The sequence below is a fragment of the Phasianus colchicus genome, chromosome 28 (assembly GCF_987193195.1).
Source record: "Phasianus colchicus chromosome 28, bPhaCol1.hap1.1, whole genome shotgun sequence".
Classification (NCBI taxonomy): Eukaryota; Metazoa; Chordata; class Aves; order Galliformes; family Phasianidae; genus Phasianus; species Phasianus colchicus.
In genome coordinates, this window is record NC_143463.1 from 3,279,919 (window position 1) to 3,297,271 (window position 17,353).

The 17,353-nt window shown below is 52.5% G+C and overlaps 1 protein-coding gene across 1 annotated transcript; it reads right to left on the reverse strand.

The window, feature by feature from the left end:
* Positions 1 to 146: 146 nt before the first annotated feature.
* Positions 147 to 9,490, reverse strand: RNF126 (ring finger protein 126). Its single transcript, XM_031604229.2, has 9 exons — positions 9,366 to 9,490; positions 6,181 to 6,239; positions 4,341 to 4,404; positions 3,654 to 3,895; positions 2,965 to 3,033; positions 2,817 to 2,886; positions 2,467 to 2,560; positions 1,682 to 1,797; positions 147 to 1,465 (listed from the first exon to the last, which is right to left on the reverse strand). The coding sequence occupies exons 1-9, from the start codon at positions 9,438 to 9,440 to the stop codon at positions 1,316 to 1,318; spliced, it is 939 nt and encodes a 312-aa protein (XP_031460089.1). The 5' UTR covers positions 9,441 to 9,490; the 3' UTR covers positions 147 to 1,315.
* Between the last annotated feature and the right edge of the window lie 7,863 nt (positions 9,491 to 17,353).

A 17,353-nucleotide genomic window follows, 5' to 3' on the forward strand; every position in this document is an offset into this window, starting at 1 on the left:
GCTTCCCAAAGCGCTCACTGCTTCCCCTCTCCTTCCAGCACTGCATGGTGACACACAGCAAGGAGCCTGGTTTGTCCCCACACCTCAGCCCAGGTAGGTCACTGCCACCTCCAGTCACATTCTTCTCATTCTCCAATGCACAAACTGTCAAACACACCCAGGTATTTTGTCTCTCTCTCCTTTTTTAATCAGCTGTATTTTAAGTAACTTTGAAATACATATTTTATTTTTCTTTTCTCTCCAAAATCTTGTTTTTCCTGTATATTATTTGATCACAATGAGATGTGGCTGGTCCTTGCACTGACGCACGCCCAGTCCTGATGTTAACAGTGGAAAAGTCTGTTCAGAACTGCAACAGGGAGATGTAAAAAATACAAAAAGGACCAGGCAAGTATGCTTTTCAGATGCAATCTTGCAGCCAGCCCCTCAACAACCCACGGGCTGACAATGCACAGAGGGGTGTTGGCCACGTTGAAGCCTGGAACTCCCAGCATACCTGCACTCAGCATGCCAGGAGGGCTTGGACAAGCCCAGCCTGCCCTTGGGTGAAACCAGGCTGCTCAGCACAGCAGTCTCTGGAGACCTTACCCTGTAGTTTTCCTCAAATCATGCATAACGTCTCGTTGAGCTGAAACGTCCATTTATTTAAACAGCAGTAATAATTTAAAATTATAAAAACCCCCTTTCAGTGTTGAGTATCAGAAGGGTAAGGTTGTAAAGAAAAATAAATGGGACTCGAGATGGGGGGGAGAAGGGAAGGATAATGGGGTCTGTTTCAAGAGTTCATTTGCTCAGTGACAACTATTTGCCCTCCCCAGATGAAGATCCTGGGAGGGAGGCAGTATCATTATGCTTTCATTTTTAAGATTTCAATCTCCAAAGCAGAAGAGATAGTATCTAAGGGGAGGAGGAGGAGGAGGAAAAGCAATAAAAAAAAAAAAAAAGGAATCTCAAATTCAAAACCTTACAAACAACCTTTCCATTCAGAATTGCAACCATTAGCTCAGTGCCTTAGGTTTCCCATCTGTGGAGCACTGCAGCCTTTCACTGCAATTGTTAAAAGTCCACGTGGCAAAGGGATGAATTTTATTAACAGACAGAGCTCTTTCCCCATGACAGAACTTGAGGCTTCTCATCTCTGAAGGATCCAGAGTCTCCGTGTCTTCAGAACTCAAAAGGGAATTCTGGGGGTGCTGCTTCCCCCTTGCTACCCTCCCCTTGCTCTGCTCTGGAAGCCCCTTTTGCTGCTTATGTTGGCTGGGGAGGGAAGAAGGACAATGGACAGGGCCCCAGGGACAGAGGGTTGGTTTAAGATTCATGAGTTGTTCGATGAGTTTTCGTTACTTGGTGAGCTGGAAGAAGAGGAGGAGGATGATGATGAGAAGTTCATCCCTGTGAGTCCAGGGGGGTTTGTAGCAGTGTTTTGTCCACTTAGGCTCTTCCGGCACACAGGACACGTGTCATGCTATGGAGAGCAGACAAAAAAAAAAAAAGGAGAAATAAGGGAAACTGGATTATAAACAATACAGGAGCAATTCTCAAGGAAAAGGCTAAGATTACACTCCTGTTCATGCTCAGGCTTCATCATGGGGGTGTAAAAAACATTTACAGAGCAGAACAGCACCACCAGAAAACAATTAAGTGCTACAAAACCCAAGAGACCCACACAGAAGGCACTAACCTGCTCCAGCCAAGGGACTATACAGCTGTTATGGAATAGGTGATTGCAAGGTAACTGTCGGACATTTTCCCCAACTGTATAGTCTTCTTTACACACAGGGCACTCTAACCCAGAATCTGTATTGTAAATGGAAAGCAAAACACAGCTGAAGAATAAAGCAGAAAACAAAGTACCTGATCAGCCTAAAAAGGTGATCCCATCACCTCCCTTTTCCCTCCCAAACAGCTCTTGTGGCTTCTGTCCCCTTCCCTGCCTCACCTCTGCAAGGGGAAAGCTTGCTGCTTAGCAGTCCCTACCATCACCACTCCCCTTTCCACTGTCCTGGGTTTGCATCACTATTCCCTTCCTTACAATACTACTGTACAAAACATGTTCAATGAACAGATGCACGTACACGTACCTGTAACAAAGCATCCAGTGTTTGATTTGAATCTCTCCAACCAACAAACTCTCACCCAGCTTATAGTAAAGCCTGGCTGAGCTGTCAGCACATCCCAGCACAGAGCTGCAGCCCTGCCCCATCAGCGTGCATGTGTTTTTTCAACTCTATTCACACTGAATTGTTTGGAACAGACAGTTTGCCTCCCCAGGGCAAATTCAACCAGTCTATTCTGCCCTTTCCATTGCAAGAGTATAGCAGAGAGCAGTAATTCATTTTTCTCTCCACTTTGAGATGTTTTAGGCCTCGAAGGTACTAGCAGACAAAATTAAAATCACAAGAAAGTGTTTAAACAGAATTTTCACAGACCTCTTTGTGAACAGTTCGCTGGAGGAGATATACACACCTACGTGTTCCTGTGTGATCTGTACCGTGGGGAGGGCCTGGATCTTTTCTTTGTCTGCTGGCGGTGGTCCAGTGTTTTCAAACTGATTTAGTAACTGAAAAAACAATAGGCCAGAGAAGGCAGAAAGATGTGAGCTCAGCAGCACACAGAAATTGTTCATTTACCAAATTAGGGCACTTGAATCCAGCATCCCCTGCACCGTGGACCTCATCTCCCATTTCTACACCGTGGACCTCATCTCCCATTTCTACACCTTCAGTGGTTTGTTCCTGCTGCAGCACAATGGGTGCTGACAATTTAGCAAGCACAACCCAAGAGGACCTGAGGCTCCATTATAGTGCTAATTTTACCTGTGTAATAATTGCATCCAGGCCGTTAGCACCCCAGGCATAGTCCATTGGATTTGAATGCAAGACTCCCCTTTAAGAATAAGAGCAAGAATTAAATTCAAGCAGAAGTATGAGCAACCTCAGGAAGAACAGTTGAGCTTCAACTCACCAAGGACCGAGTCCTAAGTTTGGTATTGTTGTAGGTGCAATAATACCATTGACCAGCTGCTGAATGATTCTGAAAGACAAGAAAACCAGGATTAAACAAGAATCTGTATCTGCTGGCTCCTAGTTCAGAAGTCTGACATGGAAGGAGTGGTTAAATGCTGTCACATCACCAGAGAGAACGAAAGGAAAATAATAAACTGGTTATTCATTGACAAAAAGAAGACTGAATGCTTTATCCAGGTGGAATGATTACTGACAGAGACAGCAGAAGTCTTTCCAGGATACTTTTAAAGAAACTGCAGTCTTGTTCTCTAGAGTCTCATCTTATTTTTTCTCACAATGAATACGATGTTTTTACAATACCCAGAGACGACCAGGAAATGCTTTCTCAATGTGTGCTGAAGGGTCAAACCTCCCAGCCTCACTGCAGCTTAGGTTGCTGTGCTCAGTTAGAAAAGCCCCTAAAACTCAAGGCAAGAGCATGGCAGGCTGAGCAGAAGCCTGACCCTCCTGAAGCACGAGCTCACATAGGACAGAGCTGGGCATGCAGGACACTCACACCACACAGCTCTACCTATGAGCAGCCTTACACTTAAAACAGAAGAAGAGACAAAGGATGATTTGTGGTGAACTCATGAGTGAAAAACAACCAAGGTTTTCTGCACAAGAACCCCCAACAGCTGTTCTTACCCTTCCAAAGTGGGAACACCCTCGTGCCTGCCAGCAGCACGCCGCGTGGCGAGACGAGCCCGGGGCTGCCTCGCACCGTACCGGTGCCGGGACTGATGCTCTCTTTCCCTCCTGTTCTCAGAATCTCTGTTGTCTTCTGACTGCACATTGGACCCAAATGGAATCTCAAAGCCATCATCGAAAATCCCAAAGGCAAACTGGCCATAGCCCTGAGGCAAAGTGAACAAGTGCTGATCCACGTTCTGGAAAGGAGAGAATTTGAGAGCAGATTGTGATGAGAACAGAAATAGATCAACTTTGAGGTTTTTCCTCCAGCCTCCCAAAAATGACTTGTGTCTCTTGGTTGATACAGGTGCTCACTGCATGCTCAGAAGTAGCTGAGGGAGCAACAGAAACTCAGACTTCCCTGGTTTCTCTGTGGCTGCTGTGTGTTACTGCATAGCAACACACCCAGCCAGCTCTCTGATCCCAGCTTAGCCCCCCCTCACAACAACAACCACCTACAGGTGATGGTCCTATCAAAAATATTATGTGCAGAGATTTCAGGAGCAGCCTGTGGATGCCATTAATACTTCCTCCCCCATATTTAGTCAAAATCTAGGGAACATTTAAACAATACGCTCATGGAAAGACGTGTTGATTCAATTGGCAAGAAAGAAAACCTTTGGAAAGAGAGAGAGGATTTACCTCAAAAGGATGCCTATTCTGATCACTGGTTGATGCAGAGGAGCTAGTTTCATTCTCGGTGTTCCTGAGAAGAAAAAAAAAACATTGGTAAGTATCATAAGGGTGCTGTGAAATGATTTTCCCAGCAGAGGGAATCGAGGGACGTGAATTTGACACGATGAGCAAACAGCAAAGCTGCTCGTAACAGCACACAGGAAGTTAGTCAGAGCTGAAAGGAGCCACAGAGGTCAACTCACCCGCCCTTCTGCTCTGAACCTACAGAAATCAGTCTGCCCTCAGATGCTCATTTTTTCCTTTTCTCTAAGAATTCTCATTTTTCACTCTCTGTGAAAAATCACTCGCGTCATCATCCATCTTTCCCCACCCTTTTAGATTCCAGTTTGATGAAGTTAGGGAAAAGTGACTGATCCACCAAGCAAAGATTCCCTGCACAATCCACCTCCAACAAGTCAGCTGGTTCCCTGGGGCACCAAGAAGAGAAGATTTAAGGTACAAGCCCTGACCACTATGACCCAGATGTGCTCAAGTCTAATCCTGAATCAAAGGAACTTCTCTATTGCAGAAGCATGTGACCAAATGGGAAAAACTCTTAATGCCACCAGACTTCTGCTTTTGGATTGCTGCAAAAAGGTTTACTACTCAGTATCCAGGCCTATGCTTCAACATTATAGGTAACAAAATCCAAAAGGTTCAGCAATTAAGAGACTCTCTCCAAGGTCACAGCCAGTCATCAACATAGGAAGGATTACCCAGGGTTGATTTTCCACCTCTGGGTTGGTGCAGTGAGACAAAACATCACCTTCTCAGTACAGAAACCTCAGGTGAAGACCACTCCCCTGCTATCAGTAAGAATGTGCATCTAAGACACATCCCAAGCTGTCTCTGTGCCAGCCTGACTCTGTGCTGTTCAGTCTGACAACTGGTAGATGCATCTGAAACATTCAGACACTTTTACTCTTGCCTATTCTGACACTGCCAGAGAGCAGTGCCACTACTCAGACATCAGTAAAACATGTGGATACAGATCTGAGCTGCTTCAGTGCAGAGTCCAAAACCTCAGTCAAGGTGTAGTGCTACTAGTACTTCAAACCATGTTACATACAGTCCCCATTTTGCAGATTCCTCTTCTTGGACAGCTGTAAGAGGCCTACAAAGATTATCAAGTCCAACTGCCAGACCTCTTCAGGGCTAACCCAAAGTTAGGGCCCATTATTGAAGGCATTGCTCAAGTGCCTCTCAAACACTGACAGGCACAGGGCACCTACAGGGTTGCTACACTCCTAGGAAGCCTGATTCAGCAAAGAAATTTTGTCTGATGCTCCATCTGAATTTCTCCAGCACATCTCTGTGCTGCTCCCATGCATCCTACTGTTGGTGAGCAGGGAACAGACCTCTCTCAGCACTTCCCCAGCTGCAGAGAGATGTCAGGTTGCTTCTCAGCCTTCTTTCCTCCAGGCTTGACAACCCAGGCATGCTCAGCCTCTCCTCACAGCACCATCCTCCTCTGGATGCATTCAAGCATCTTAATATCCTTTTCATGTTATCTCTGCCCTGATGACTCAAAGCAGTTAAGAGCTATCACATGCCATGAGGAAAGACTCTGACACCTTTTCCTGTTTATTTTGAATCAACACATTCCTTCTGCTGCCCTTTACCACTGCTGATTTACCAGCAGATGCAGGCTATGCATATTAAGCCCTACGTTAGTAAAGAGAGATAGGCCAAACGTTGGCCAGAAGAACTAAAACCTGTGTAGGATGTGACAGCTGTCTTTTACCTAGAAAAAGAGCAGAGTAGACTGAATGCACCCTAACAATGGCCTCTGAGAGCAGCACATTACCTTGGCTCTTCAGGAAGTTCTTCAATAAAACCAGATTCACACCGTGGGCAAATGTAGTCCTACAGGAGAAGAAACACTGAATGAGAAAAGCAAGCAGTTGGCAAAACCAGTACTGTGATACAGAGAGCACCACCTGGTATGACAGCCCCCAGGAGCCCACCACATCGCCCCAGGAAAGCCATCCTGCAGCATCTTAAGGAGCAGCTCTATTTTGTGGATTAGATGTAATATGTTGTATTTCTGCCCTGTGGTGACACCAGAGCTCAGTTTTACTGCACAAATAACCAGATCAGAGAGGCAGTCAGTCTGAAATTCCCCTAGATCACACCAGTCTTACAGCAGAATGTAAAAAACCCAAACAAATAGCCCACCCTGTACTTCTTAGGAAGGGAATTCTGCCCAAATTAAGATCCTTGACTGAGTAATTAGGGATAGGGAGAAGAACTCCTCTCACCACCTGGCTTGAGCACTTCTGTAACCCACTTTTAAATCCCATTTAATTTTATTATAAGGGTAAAAACAGTTTGGCCAGCCAATACAGATAGAGCTACTGTGAAAACTATATTAAGAAGTACATCCACTACCACTGAGACTTGGCACAGATGGGAAGCAGAGAATGCAGAGCCAGAAGGACCCCCAAACCACCCATCAACACCACCAGGAAGGGAAACTGTGAAGCCTGAACCTGCTTTGAACTTGGATTTATGTAAGATGTGGATAATACTAATTGATCCCCAGTACAGACAAAACAGGAGGTAACATGTGATGCAGTTCAGAGCAAAGTGAAAGCCAACCCACCAGCTTTCCCAGAAGGTCAGCATTAAAACACTGCCCTTTAAATATCTGTGTGTTTGTGGGGCTTCCCCCCACTCTCCCCAAGGGGGCCAAAGCATCCTAATGAATGAGATGAGGGAATCAGGCTAATTACAGCATCCTTCTCACTTAGGAAGAGCTTAATGGAAAGCTATGGCTGATGTTGTCTGGGGTTCCCAGCACTCAGAGCTCGAGGAGACACAAGTGGGTCATTCTGCAGCACACAATACCAGAATGTCACACTCCCACGCTCATTACAGAGAGCTACTGCCACCCTTGTGGCTTTTAATACTGAAAACTGAATGTGACAGAATAAACAGCCTGTGTATTCGGAGCAGGATTCTTCAAGAGTTTGCTACAGTCACTTTTTCCCCCCCTCAATAATCCTCGGTGCAAGGAATTTATGCTTTGTGAGCACACTTGCAGCCAAAAGGAGCCCAAGAGCACTTCAGCTCACTAAAGGAATCATTGGGCTGTTTAGCACAAGGCAGCCACATGAGAAGAAGTGACACCACAGGACACCACTGAGTCACAAGAGGAAGTGACAGATGCTGCACCCAGTCCCAAACTGAGCCTGGTTCAGGGCTGCCATGGCCCAGGACCTGGGAAACACAAGGCCTCACGTAGAAACTTCACACCTTTGCCACTGCTGCATCCGAATTGTCCTAAGGCACAAAGATTCCCAGGAAGAGGAGAGGCTGACAGCAGTGTGGGCTTTGCTTCTCAAGGCATCACAGACAAAAAAGAGAAAAAAGATAAAACCCAAGCAAAATGCAGCAGGGCCAGAGATCCACTCAGCCCTGTTTCTGTCTGCTTAGCAAGATAAGGAAGCAGCAGACGCCCTCCAGTTCCAAGACAGAGAAGCTGCTGCTGCCTCCTCTGGGCAGGCAATTGTGAAATAACTCCATCTAGAGAATTTACACAATGTTTGATTTCGAGAACATTTCTACACCAAATCACCAGCATACAGGAACTCCTGCACACTCTACAGGAAAAACACATCAATTATCCCTGCAATAACCTCATTCTGGTTTACGTTTCACCCATACATCATCAGGATAAATTATTACACTCGACACACTTAAGAAGTCAGCCATGCAATCCTCTCACCTCTCCCATATAAGGGAGTTGCATGGGTTTGTTTTCTCTTTGTTTACAGACTCTGAATGTAGAGATCAGCAAATTCCTTTGCAGCTGGAACAGCACAAATGTCACAGCTCATTGTTTCTCAGGTTGTTTGAATGAATCCTTCCCCCTGTTCATGCTACGCTACCTTCTGCAGCGAGGCCTGCAATCAGTAAGTAAAACCAGCAAGCTTGGATCCTGAAACAAGCCCGTTGACTATCATGAGATCTGCATCAATGAAAGAAGCTGTCAGCTCCCTGCCAAAGCCTGATGCTCGCTACTAGATGCACTCTGCTGGCCCAAAACCAACACAGGCCGCTGGAACACAAAGAAGTGACTCCTGCTCCTGGATTACAGCCTTTCAGCTCCTGAACCACTTTCTCCAGCCAGGCTGTTTGCTGAGCAGGAGCGTTATCAGCAGCTTTGTCTTCAGACTCAAACACACGTTGCTCAATTGCCACCGAGGCCCACCCTCACCTAAGCAATGAGAGAGAGCAAAAGGACACAGCGCGTTTCAAACCCAAACTCACCCAATCGAAGCAACCACGGTAAATAAATAAATACATACAGGCACGAGGGCGGCGACTTTTAGAAGCGAATGATTAAAAGAAGGAAAAAAAAAAAAAAAAAAAGAAAAAGTAACGCCTTATTTTGACGAGAATGGTTCAGAACAGACTCGGTATGACCCAGAATCAAAGCCAGACGGATCCTCGAATCAAAGCCAACATCTGGCAGCTCAGCAGCCCGCTTTGTGAAGCAGTTCCACGCCGCCAGCAGCGCCGGGCTCCACGCACGGCTCAGCTCCCGCCTGCCCCGACCTCCCGCCGCCCCCGCCTCAGCGTCACGGCACCGACCGGCCCGTATCTCCGGTAGAAACCTCGGGAAAACCCCGAGAAGCTCCGACCGAAGCGGCACAACCCGAAGCCTCGCTCAGCTCAGCGGGCCCAACGCGGAGCCAAAGAACGGCGGGGGGCGGCGGGGCCTTTAGGAACGAAGCGAGAAGGGAAGAGGAAGGAACGCGGGAAGGCGGCGGTGTTCCTCAGGCCCGCCCGGCTCCGCGGTCCCCCCCTCCCTCTCCCCCTCAGCGGCCCCCAATCGCCGCAGCCCCCACCGCCCCTTCGGCCCCGGCCCGGCCCCCCCAGGCCTCATCCCCACGTGTCCGCCCCGCGGGGTTTCTGCCCGCCCCAACGTCGTCCCGCGGCTCCCCCGACCCCGTCGTGGCGGCACCCGCGCCTCCTCCGACTCACGGGCAGGCGGGGAGCGATCTCGGCCGAACAGCAGTGGCAGAAGAAGCGGCCCGGCTGCGGGGAAGCCTCCGCCATCTTCCCACCCCCCCCCGCGCCGCCCCGCCCCGCCCGGCGACGTACGGAGGAGGAGACGGCGGCCGAGAGGGGACAAAAAGAGACGGCGGCAGAAACGCGCGAAGCGGGCGGTGCTGATGCGAAGGGGCGTGGCTTTTCGAGGGGGGCGGGGCTTATCGGGAGGCGGGGCCAATGGCGCTGTGCGGCGCGCGGAGCCGTAGGCGCGCTCCCGTCCCCATTCCCGTTCCAGATCTGTGCTTTTCATCTCGGTAATAAAGGCTAATAATTACTTTAATAAAGACTAACGATTACTCAAAAGCCGAATAATTTCCTTATTAAAAAAAAAAAAAAAAAAAGACCTGGGGAGAGACTGAGCCCATCAAAAAGAGGGCAAAGCGGTTTTCCCGTGAAAAAAAAAACAAAAAAAACAACCCATATTCTTTTAAATATCGGCCCTACCCCCACCCCATCGCCTGGAGGGAGCTGGGTCTGCTCAGAGAGGATTTGAGTCACCCCAAAGGCAGCGGTGGGGCGGCTTTCTCACGGTGCTGCAGAGCTGTGATGAGGGAGGAGGTGGCACCTCCAGAGTCTGCATCAGCAGAGCAGAGTGCAGCTGGGGGGGGAAATGAGGGGAGATGAGAGGAATGGGTGGGGTGGGGTGGGGTGGGGTGGGGTGGGGTGGGGTGGGATGGGATGGGATGGGATGGGATGGGATGGGATGGGGTGGATGGGATGGGGTGGATGGGATGGGGTGGATGGGATGGGATGGGATGGGATGGGATGGGATGGGATGGGATGGGATGGATGGGATGGGTGGGGTGAGATGGGTTGGGTTGGGTTGGGTTGGAGTGGGGTGGGGTGGGGTGGGGTGGGATGGATGGGATAGGATGGGGTGGATGGGCTGGGATGGGATGGGGTGGGGTGGGGTGAGGTGAGATGGATGGGGTGGATGGAATGGAATGGGATGGAATGGAATAGGATGGGATAGATGGACTGGGATGGGATGGGATGGGGTGGGATGAGTTGGGATGGATGGGGTGGATGGGATGGGGTGGGATGAGTTGGGATGGATGGGGTGGATGGGATGGGGTGGGATGGGATGGATGGGATGGGTGGGGTGAGATGGGTTGGGTTGGAGTGGAGTGGAGTGGGGTGGAGTGGGGTGGGATGGGATCGGATGGGATAGGATGGATGGAATGGGATGGATGGGATGGGTGGGATGATATGGGTTGGGTTGGAGTGGAGTGGGGTGGGGTGGGATGGGATGGGGTGGATGGGGTTAATGGGATGGGGGCACCTCTGGGCTATACCACAGTGGTGGTGGGGATGAGTGTCCCTCTGTGACCCCAAACCAGGGATCTGGATTCCCAGGCACCTGAGAGTGCATCAGCCTCACATTGAGACCTGCGGGGTTCAGGAGTGGGGGCAACTGGCACGGAGCTGGCAGCCACCCCATAAGCCTGACAGGAGCCTTTGCAGGAGATGCAAAAAGCGTGATGCCGCTGTCAAGAGGAGGAAGAGGAGGAGGAAGGCTGGGTTTCACATGGGAGCAGGCCTCAGGGCAGGGCGCGTTCCTGCAGCCGGCACAGATGTGGTGCCACGTTCCCAGGGTACCTGATGGGGCTGGGCAGGGCCTGCGGCCACCTCTGCTGCCACTCGCAGTGCCCGGCTGTGGGTGTTGGTGATGAGCTCACCTCCTGAGACATTACTTAATTCCAGTGGTGCCAGCGTGCCAGGGGCTGCTGGGGGGGCTGCCGTGGGCTCTGTGTGCTTGCACGCATTTGCACGCTTACGTGTGTGTCTGTGTATGCATCCCTGTGTGCGGTGCTGGGTCCTGCGCCCGTCGCACTGAGGGTGTCAGCAGGGTGAGGATCCCCAGCATCAGGGTCTCTCTCTGGGCATGAGCGTGCCCTGCAGGCAGGAACTTTTCTAATTAACGAACTGCAGGCCGTGGATAAAACCCTGTGACTGAGGGATTTGCTGACACGAGATGTGCTGCGTTGAGATAAAGCCCAGACATGTGGCTCTTGTTCTGCACAGACGTTGCACTGAGCAGACGTGTTTCCCCTGGCACTCCCTCTCTGCCTACCCCATCTCCTGTTGTTTGAGGGGTTTGGGGGGTTGAGGGTCTCCTGCTCACAGCATGGGGGGGCATCACTGGGGATGGATGTGGAGCTTCTGGAAAGGGCAAGCAGCACAAACCAGCAGATCCTGGGCTGCTTTGCGCTTGGTTTCTCTCTCTGCTCCCACCCCCATGACACGGGCAGGTCATTTTCTATAAGGACTTAGCCTCTGGGCCCCTGTCTTCTTATACAAAGTGGTTGCTGGAAGGCGATCCCTGCTGCCCAGCTCTCCTCACCCAGCTGTGTCAGTCTGGAGACCTGCAGGCAGCTGTGGGCACATCCTGGCTGTGCTCTCATCCAGCTCCCCAAACCCCATTGCCTTCTTGCCAAGGGAGAAGAACTGGTGCAGCTGGTCTCCCCGCTCCTCTCCACCCAGATTGTGTCTAATTGCTTATTTTAATTAATATATTGGAGGCCACTCAAAGGAAAGCGGCAAGATTTGTTAACAACCACCGCAGGGATCGTCTGCCAGCCCCAACCCATTCGTGTCACGACGGATTTGAATCGGCCTCCTTTTGAATTCCCTCACAGACAGATCAGACGATTTGCATCCCCCCCACCTCACCCTTTCTGGCCCGTCTGGGGCTGAGCTCTGCACCGCAGCCTCCAGCATCTCCTCCAACCACATTCAGTGCTGCACAGTCCTCGGGACCCCACCTGCTTCCTTGGGATGGGGGAAAGCTGCAGCTCTGCAGCTCTCAAGGGGCTGATTCTGAGCTCCACCTCAAATTTCCCTTTTTAAAATTATTTGTTGCCCCCCCCCTCCACCTCCCCCACCCCCCCACCCCCTTTTTTTTTTTTTTTGATTCTTTGCTTTTCTTTTCCTATGCTTAATTTAAACCATTGTTTTTCAAGGGAAATTTTAATGCGAAAAACATGTTTTTCTACTAACTGCGAGCCTGGGCTATGTAAGCAGTCAGTTTTCTTGTCTGAAAGGAGCTGTGGGGTGGACGGGGCTCTGCGGGAGGTGTGGGACCCGCTGTGGCTCTGCCCTCAGCTGCCTGCAATGCATGCACACCTCTCAGTTTGGGCTGGGAAGCGTTCACCCCCAACCATCTCCCCTGCACCCCATTCAGACCTGCACGACTCCGTGACGTTTTATGGAGCTGTCGGCTCTTCCCTGCAGGCAATCTTTGCTCTTTCCACAGCGGCGGACGAAGCATTTCCACTGGGGAAACCACACGGGCAGCTGAGTCATGGCTTGTTTACACGGCGTGCTCGTGAAAGGTGCTCAGAGAAGCATCACCGTGCAGCTCCGTGCATGGGGGACCTGGGCACAGCGCAGCCAGGCTGTGCAGCTTAAGGCACGGAGAGAGCAAAGCGTGCAAGCTGCACGTGTGCACAGGTGGTTTTGTGCACGTGTGCTGGGGTGGCTTTGTGCATGCGTGGAGCTGAGCCTGCCCTGTTTCATCGCATCCCCTGCATGCAGCAGGAGGTGAAGCCCTTTGTGCCCATGGGGTCAGTAGCATCCCCTGGCCACAGCAGGTGACCTGAAGTCATGCAGGCAGTCAGGGCTGCTGAACGGCTGTGCCACCCCACGTTGCCCCGGCCTCCTGCCCGCCTCACCTCCCGGGGCTCAGACAGACATGCGGGCAACTAGATTGTTTTGTAAGGAACTAATTAAGGCAGCTATAAATCTGCGTGTGCATAGACAGGGGAGATGAAAACCAGAGCCAACTGCAGGCCATAGACAAGAGACATCTGTTCTTTCACTCAGAGGGAAATGCACAGCCCCTTCTCTTTGGCTGCGTGGGGCCCCGGGACGCCCCAACTGCCTCCCCTCTGCCTGCTCCTCCCACGCTCCCTCATCCACCTCCCACAGAATCACAGAATAGCTGGTGCTGGAAGAGGCCCTCAAGCCAATTCAGTTCCAACCCTGCTCCTTTTCTTCCCCTGCTGGAAGGAAAGGGGCATCAGGACAAAGCCATAAAGAGCACCGAGGCACCGACTGTGAGCGCAGAGCTGTGAGTGCTGCCCTGCAGGATGCTCCCAGCAGCTCTGCTGTGCTTTGGTGCAACGCTGGGCACAATGAGAAAGCAGAATAGGTCCTTCTCTTGGCATTCCCAGCCAGGGCAGAGCTCCTGGGGTTACAAAGCTGGAGCAGACAGCTCACATCCAACTGCAGCCAGAGAGTGTGCCGAGCGCATCGCTGCCAGCGCGCACTGTGGGGTGCAGGCAGCAGCATAGATTGAGGTTTTAATTAAGCATTTGACACAGTGCCTTGTGAATTCTTACCCGAATAATTAAATCAAATTGCCTGTGATAGGAGTGCTTTTATGACACACCAAAGGCCAGCATGAGGCGGTGGCAAAAAGCAGCAAGGAGGGCTGGAGGGCTGCGAGACGAGGCTGGGTGGTGAGGTGCTCAGCAGCAGTGTGGGAGCAGCACTCAGGGCTCTGTGCAGCACACCAAGGATGCTGCAGCAGGGAGCAGAGCTGGGAGCAGCAGGTCGGGCTGGCGGAAGGGCAGGAGGATCTGCATGTGATGAGAACACGAGCGGTGATCAGATCTGCAGGGGCAGGTCTTGGGAAGCCGGGCACCCCGCGCCCCTCCCCGCACGCAGGCTCCCACCCTTCCCTCTCATTTTGCAGAAGTGGAAGTGTCCCAGTAACATGAAACGATTACTGAGGTGAGGAGCATCCAGCTCAGCACTTCTTGGCATTTGTTCACGGCTTTTCATCTTCAAAGCTCCTTGTAGCCATTAGCTAACTGCTAATGCAACCTTCCTGTGAGATAGTGCAGGATCAAGCAGAGGAACATTATCTTGCCGCAGCAGATGGGGAAACTGAGGCTTGGAAAGGTGACGCTGCTGCCCCGGGCACAGGGCGAAGCTGCATGTCAGAGCTGGGGGTGGAGTGTGTCCAACCAGGCATCGAAAGCACACAGCATTCAGCCCTGTGCTCTCTCCCCAGCGCCGGTGATGCAGCTGTGAGCAATACATAACTCCCTGGTTTGCCTGGCTATGCAGACACGGCAGAGAAAATCCAGCCCCCTGGGGCAGCACCCAGCAACTCACCTGGCTTTGCAAGGAGGGAAACTGAGGCTGGGGTCAAGCCTTGCCCTGGCCCTGCTGCAATCTGGTGCTCAGCAGGCAGCCAGCCAGCCTCAGCACCCCAACAACCCCGTCCTGGGGGTACACAGGGGGTGGTGCTGCTTGCACAAGTGCTGCTGCAGCAGGGAAGGCAGTGGGCTGCTGGGGCCTCCTGCTATGCTTCATGGGGGTATCAGCATCTGGAACCCCACTGGACTTGTCCAAAATTTCCCAACTACACCCACAGGGTCAATATGAAACCTCTGTGCCCTGACCCTGAGCTCTGGGAGAAACACTTCTCAACTGACTGTCTGCTTGTAAATTGCAGCTCTAATCGGTTTAGCAGAGTTTAATTAGCCTGAACTGATGAGAGAGGCGAGATTCCCTCCTTAAAGGATCCCGGCAGTTCAAGAGAACAGAGCCATAGCTGCCTCTTGAACCTCAGCCTGAAATCTTGCTGCAGACCAAAGCGTAACGGGAACCTCCTGACCCAGAACAATACCAGCACCCAGACAGAAAAGGTCAGATGCGAGGCTGCCATTCACTGTGGCTGCAAAGAGCTCCTTTGTCCCAGCTCTGCCCGCCGCCCCCGAGCCCCACGTGTGGGCTGATGGCTTTGGCTCCCAATCTACAAGGAGCTGAGCTCCAGGAGAGCAGCGGGGCCCTAAACCTGCCCCAGTGCTGCAGCAGGGCAGCTTTCTCCCATGGTTCCCAGCCTTCCTTTCTCTCCCTTTTCCATACCAGTGCCAACATGCTGGCTCACAGCTGCCACCTGCCCCATTGATGGGCGCAGCAGGGGATGCAGTGGGACCCCCCCAGCTTGCAGCAGACTGCTCAGATGGGTTCTGCTCGCAGTGCTGCTTGAGAACCAGCCCTGGCCCCCTCCCCAAGACCATCTCCTCACAACCAGCAGTGCTTCCTGGACAGCAGAGCACGGGGTGATCCTGAGCTCTTGGCACAGTGCTGCCCTTTGTCAATCAGTGAAGGAGGAAGGGGCCTGAATTGCTCCCCTCCTGGCCTCCAGCTCCTTCTGTCCACAGCAAGAGTGCAGAGCCCAGCTGTGCTGCTCCATCCAGATGTGGTGGCTTGGAGAGAGGTACGACCCCATCCCTGCCAGACACTCCGGTTGTGCAATGCTGCTCTCAGCCAGGGAAAATCCCTTCTTGGCCTCTGTGAAGCTTCTCTGACATCCATGAACATGTGAGCAAGTGCATCACTGCCCGCTCTTATCGAATCCAGCTCAGGGATTTGGCTCCCCAGCCCTCTGCCCTTACATGGGCAATTGCTTGCAGCGGATGGCACATGCTGGGAGCATACAGATGGGACTGAGGCAGGGACAGCTGCTCAGCTTGAGGCCGGCACCATGCTGCAAACCTGTGCTCCCTGGGCTCCCAGGCCCCTCCATCCTCCTCTGGGACAGCAGGTGCCTTGCCGTGCCCCACAGCACACACTCTGCTCACAGGCAACGTGGCACTTCAGGCCCCAAGGGCTTCTTCAGCGATGCTCTACAGCTTATACCAAAGCCAAACCCAATTCTGCACTCCCTGGGGGTGCAGAGGGAGAAGAGAGAGGAGACCGACCTCAGTGAAGAGCTGGCAGCTCCCCATTCCCACTCCCTGGCAGGGAGGGACAGGGCAGTGGCAGCAAATACAATCGCCCTGTCTGTGGTCCTGCTGGCATCACACCCCTCTCTGGCCATGTGGCCACTGCTGTTCTGTGTCTTACTGGACCCAAACTGCATTCAGCCAGATCCTGCACCAGAGTGATCTTCTCATGCTGTGCTGGCATCAGCTCGGAGCGAGGCGGCCGCTGCCGGAGCAGAGGGGTGGTGCGAGCTCCCCAGGGCCATCCATACGGGGCCCCTTCTCCTGAAAGAGCCAGGCCAGATCTGTTGAAAACATGACCTCAGCTGAGGCCAGTGCAAAGGGTAACGTGTTCCCCTCAGCTGCGCAGCGTAGAGGGACAGGGAGGTTCACGGGCTGGAAAAGGCCCCTGGAGCAGCAACAAGGAGGAGTGAGGCAGGAGGGACCCCGTGGCCTGGCTCTCTGCTCTGGGCTGATGGTTGAGGACTTTGGCTGTACCCCAAAATGTTGTTGGCATGATGGCAGCAGGCAGGAGACCACATGATGTTGGTAAGGACCCTCGCCCACAGTGACAGTGTGTGTTGTGGGGGGTACAACCCCCCCAGACCTTCTCCTTTGCTCCCACACTGTGCAAGGCTTGCTCTGACAAGGGCTGCTGCTGCCAGAAGAAGTGGGATCTGACAATGCCTCAGTTTCCCTAATGGCACAGCGTGGGTGATGCCGGGCTGTGGAGCTGCACAGCTGCTTGGGAAGCAAAGCTGAAAGGAGCCACGTAGCACAGACCCTGCAGGGTTCTGAGGGTCCAGATGGGATCAGGGGGCTCACTCTGGCTGCAGGCGTACAGGGTCAGGCAGGTGGGCTTTCCCAAGCAGCAACCAATTCATCGGGGTCTCCCCATGCAAAACTCTCTCCTTCTGCCCCTTGTATGCTCCTAAGCTTCCTATCCCCGGGGGTACCCCAAAAGCTGGCTGTGCCACCGCTCCCTCTGCATCGCCAGCCGGGGCGGTCCAGCTGCGGACACACGGACACAGGGACACACGGACACAGGGACACACGGACCCGTTCCCTCCACGCCATCACCCCTCACCCCGTACTCCCCGCTCCCCCCCTTTCCCCGCTCCCTCCCCGCCGCCCCGTTCCCCCCCCCCCCCGTCCCGCCCGCCGCCCCGCCCGGTGATTCACGCCGCCCCGTCGCTT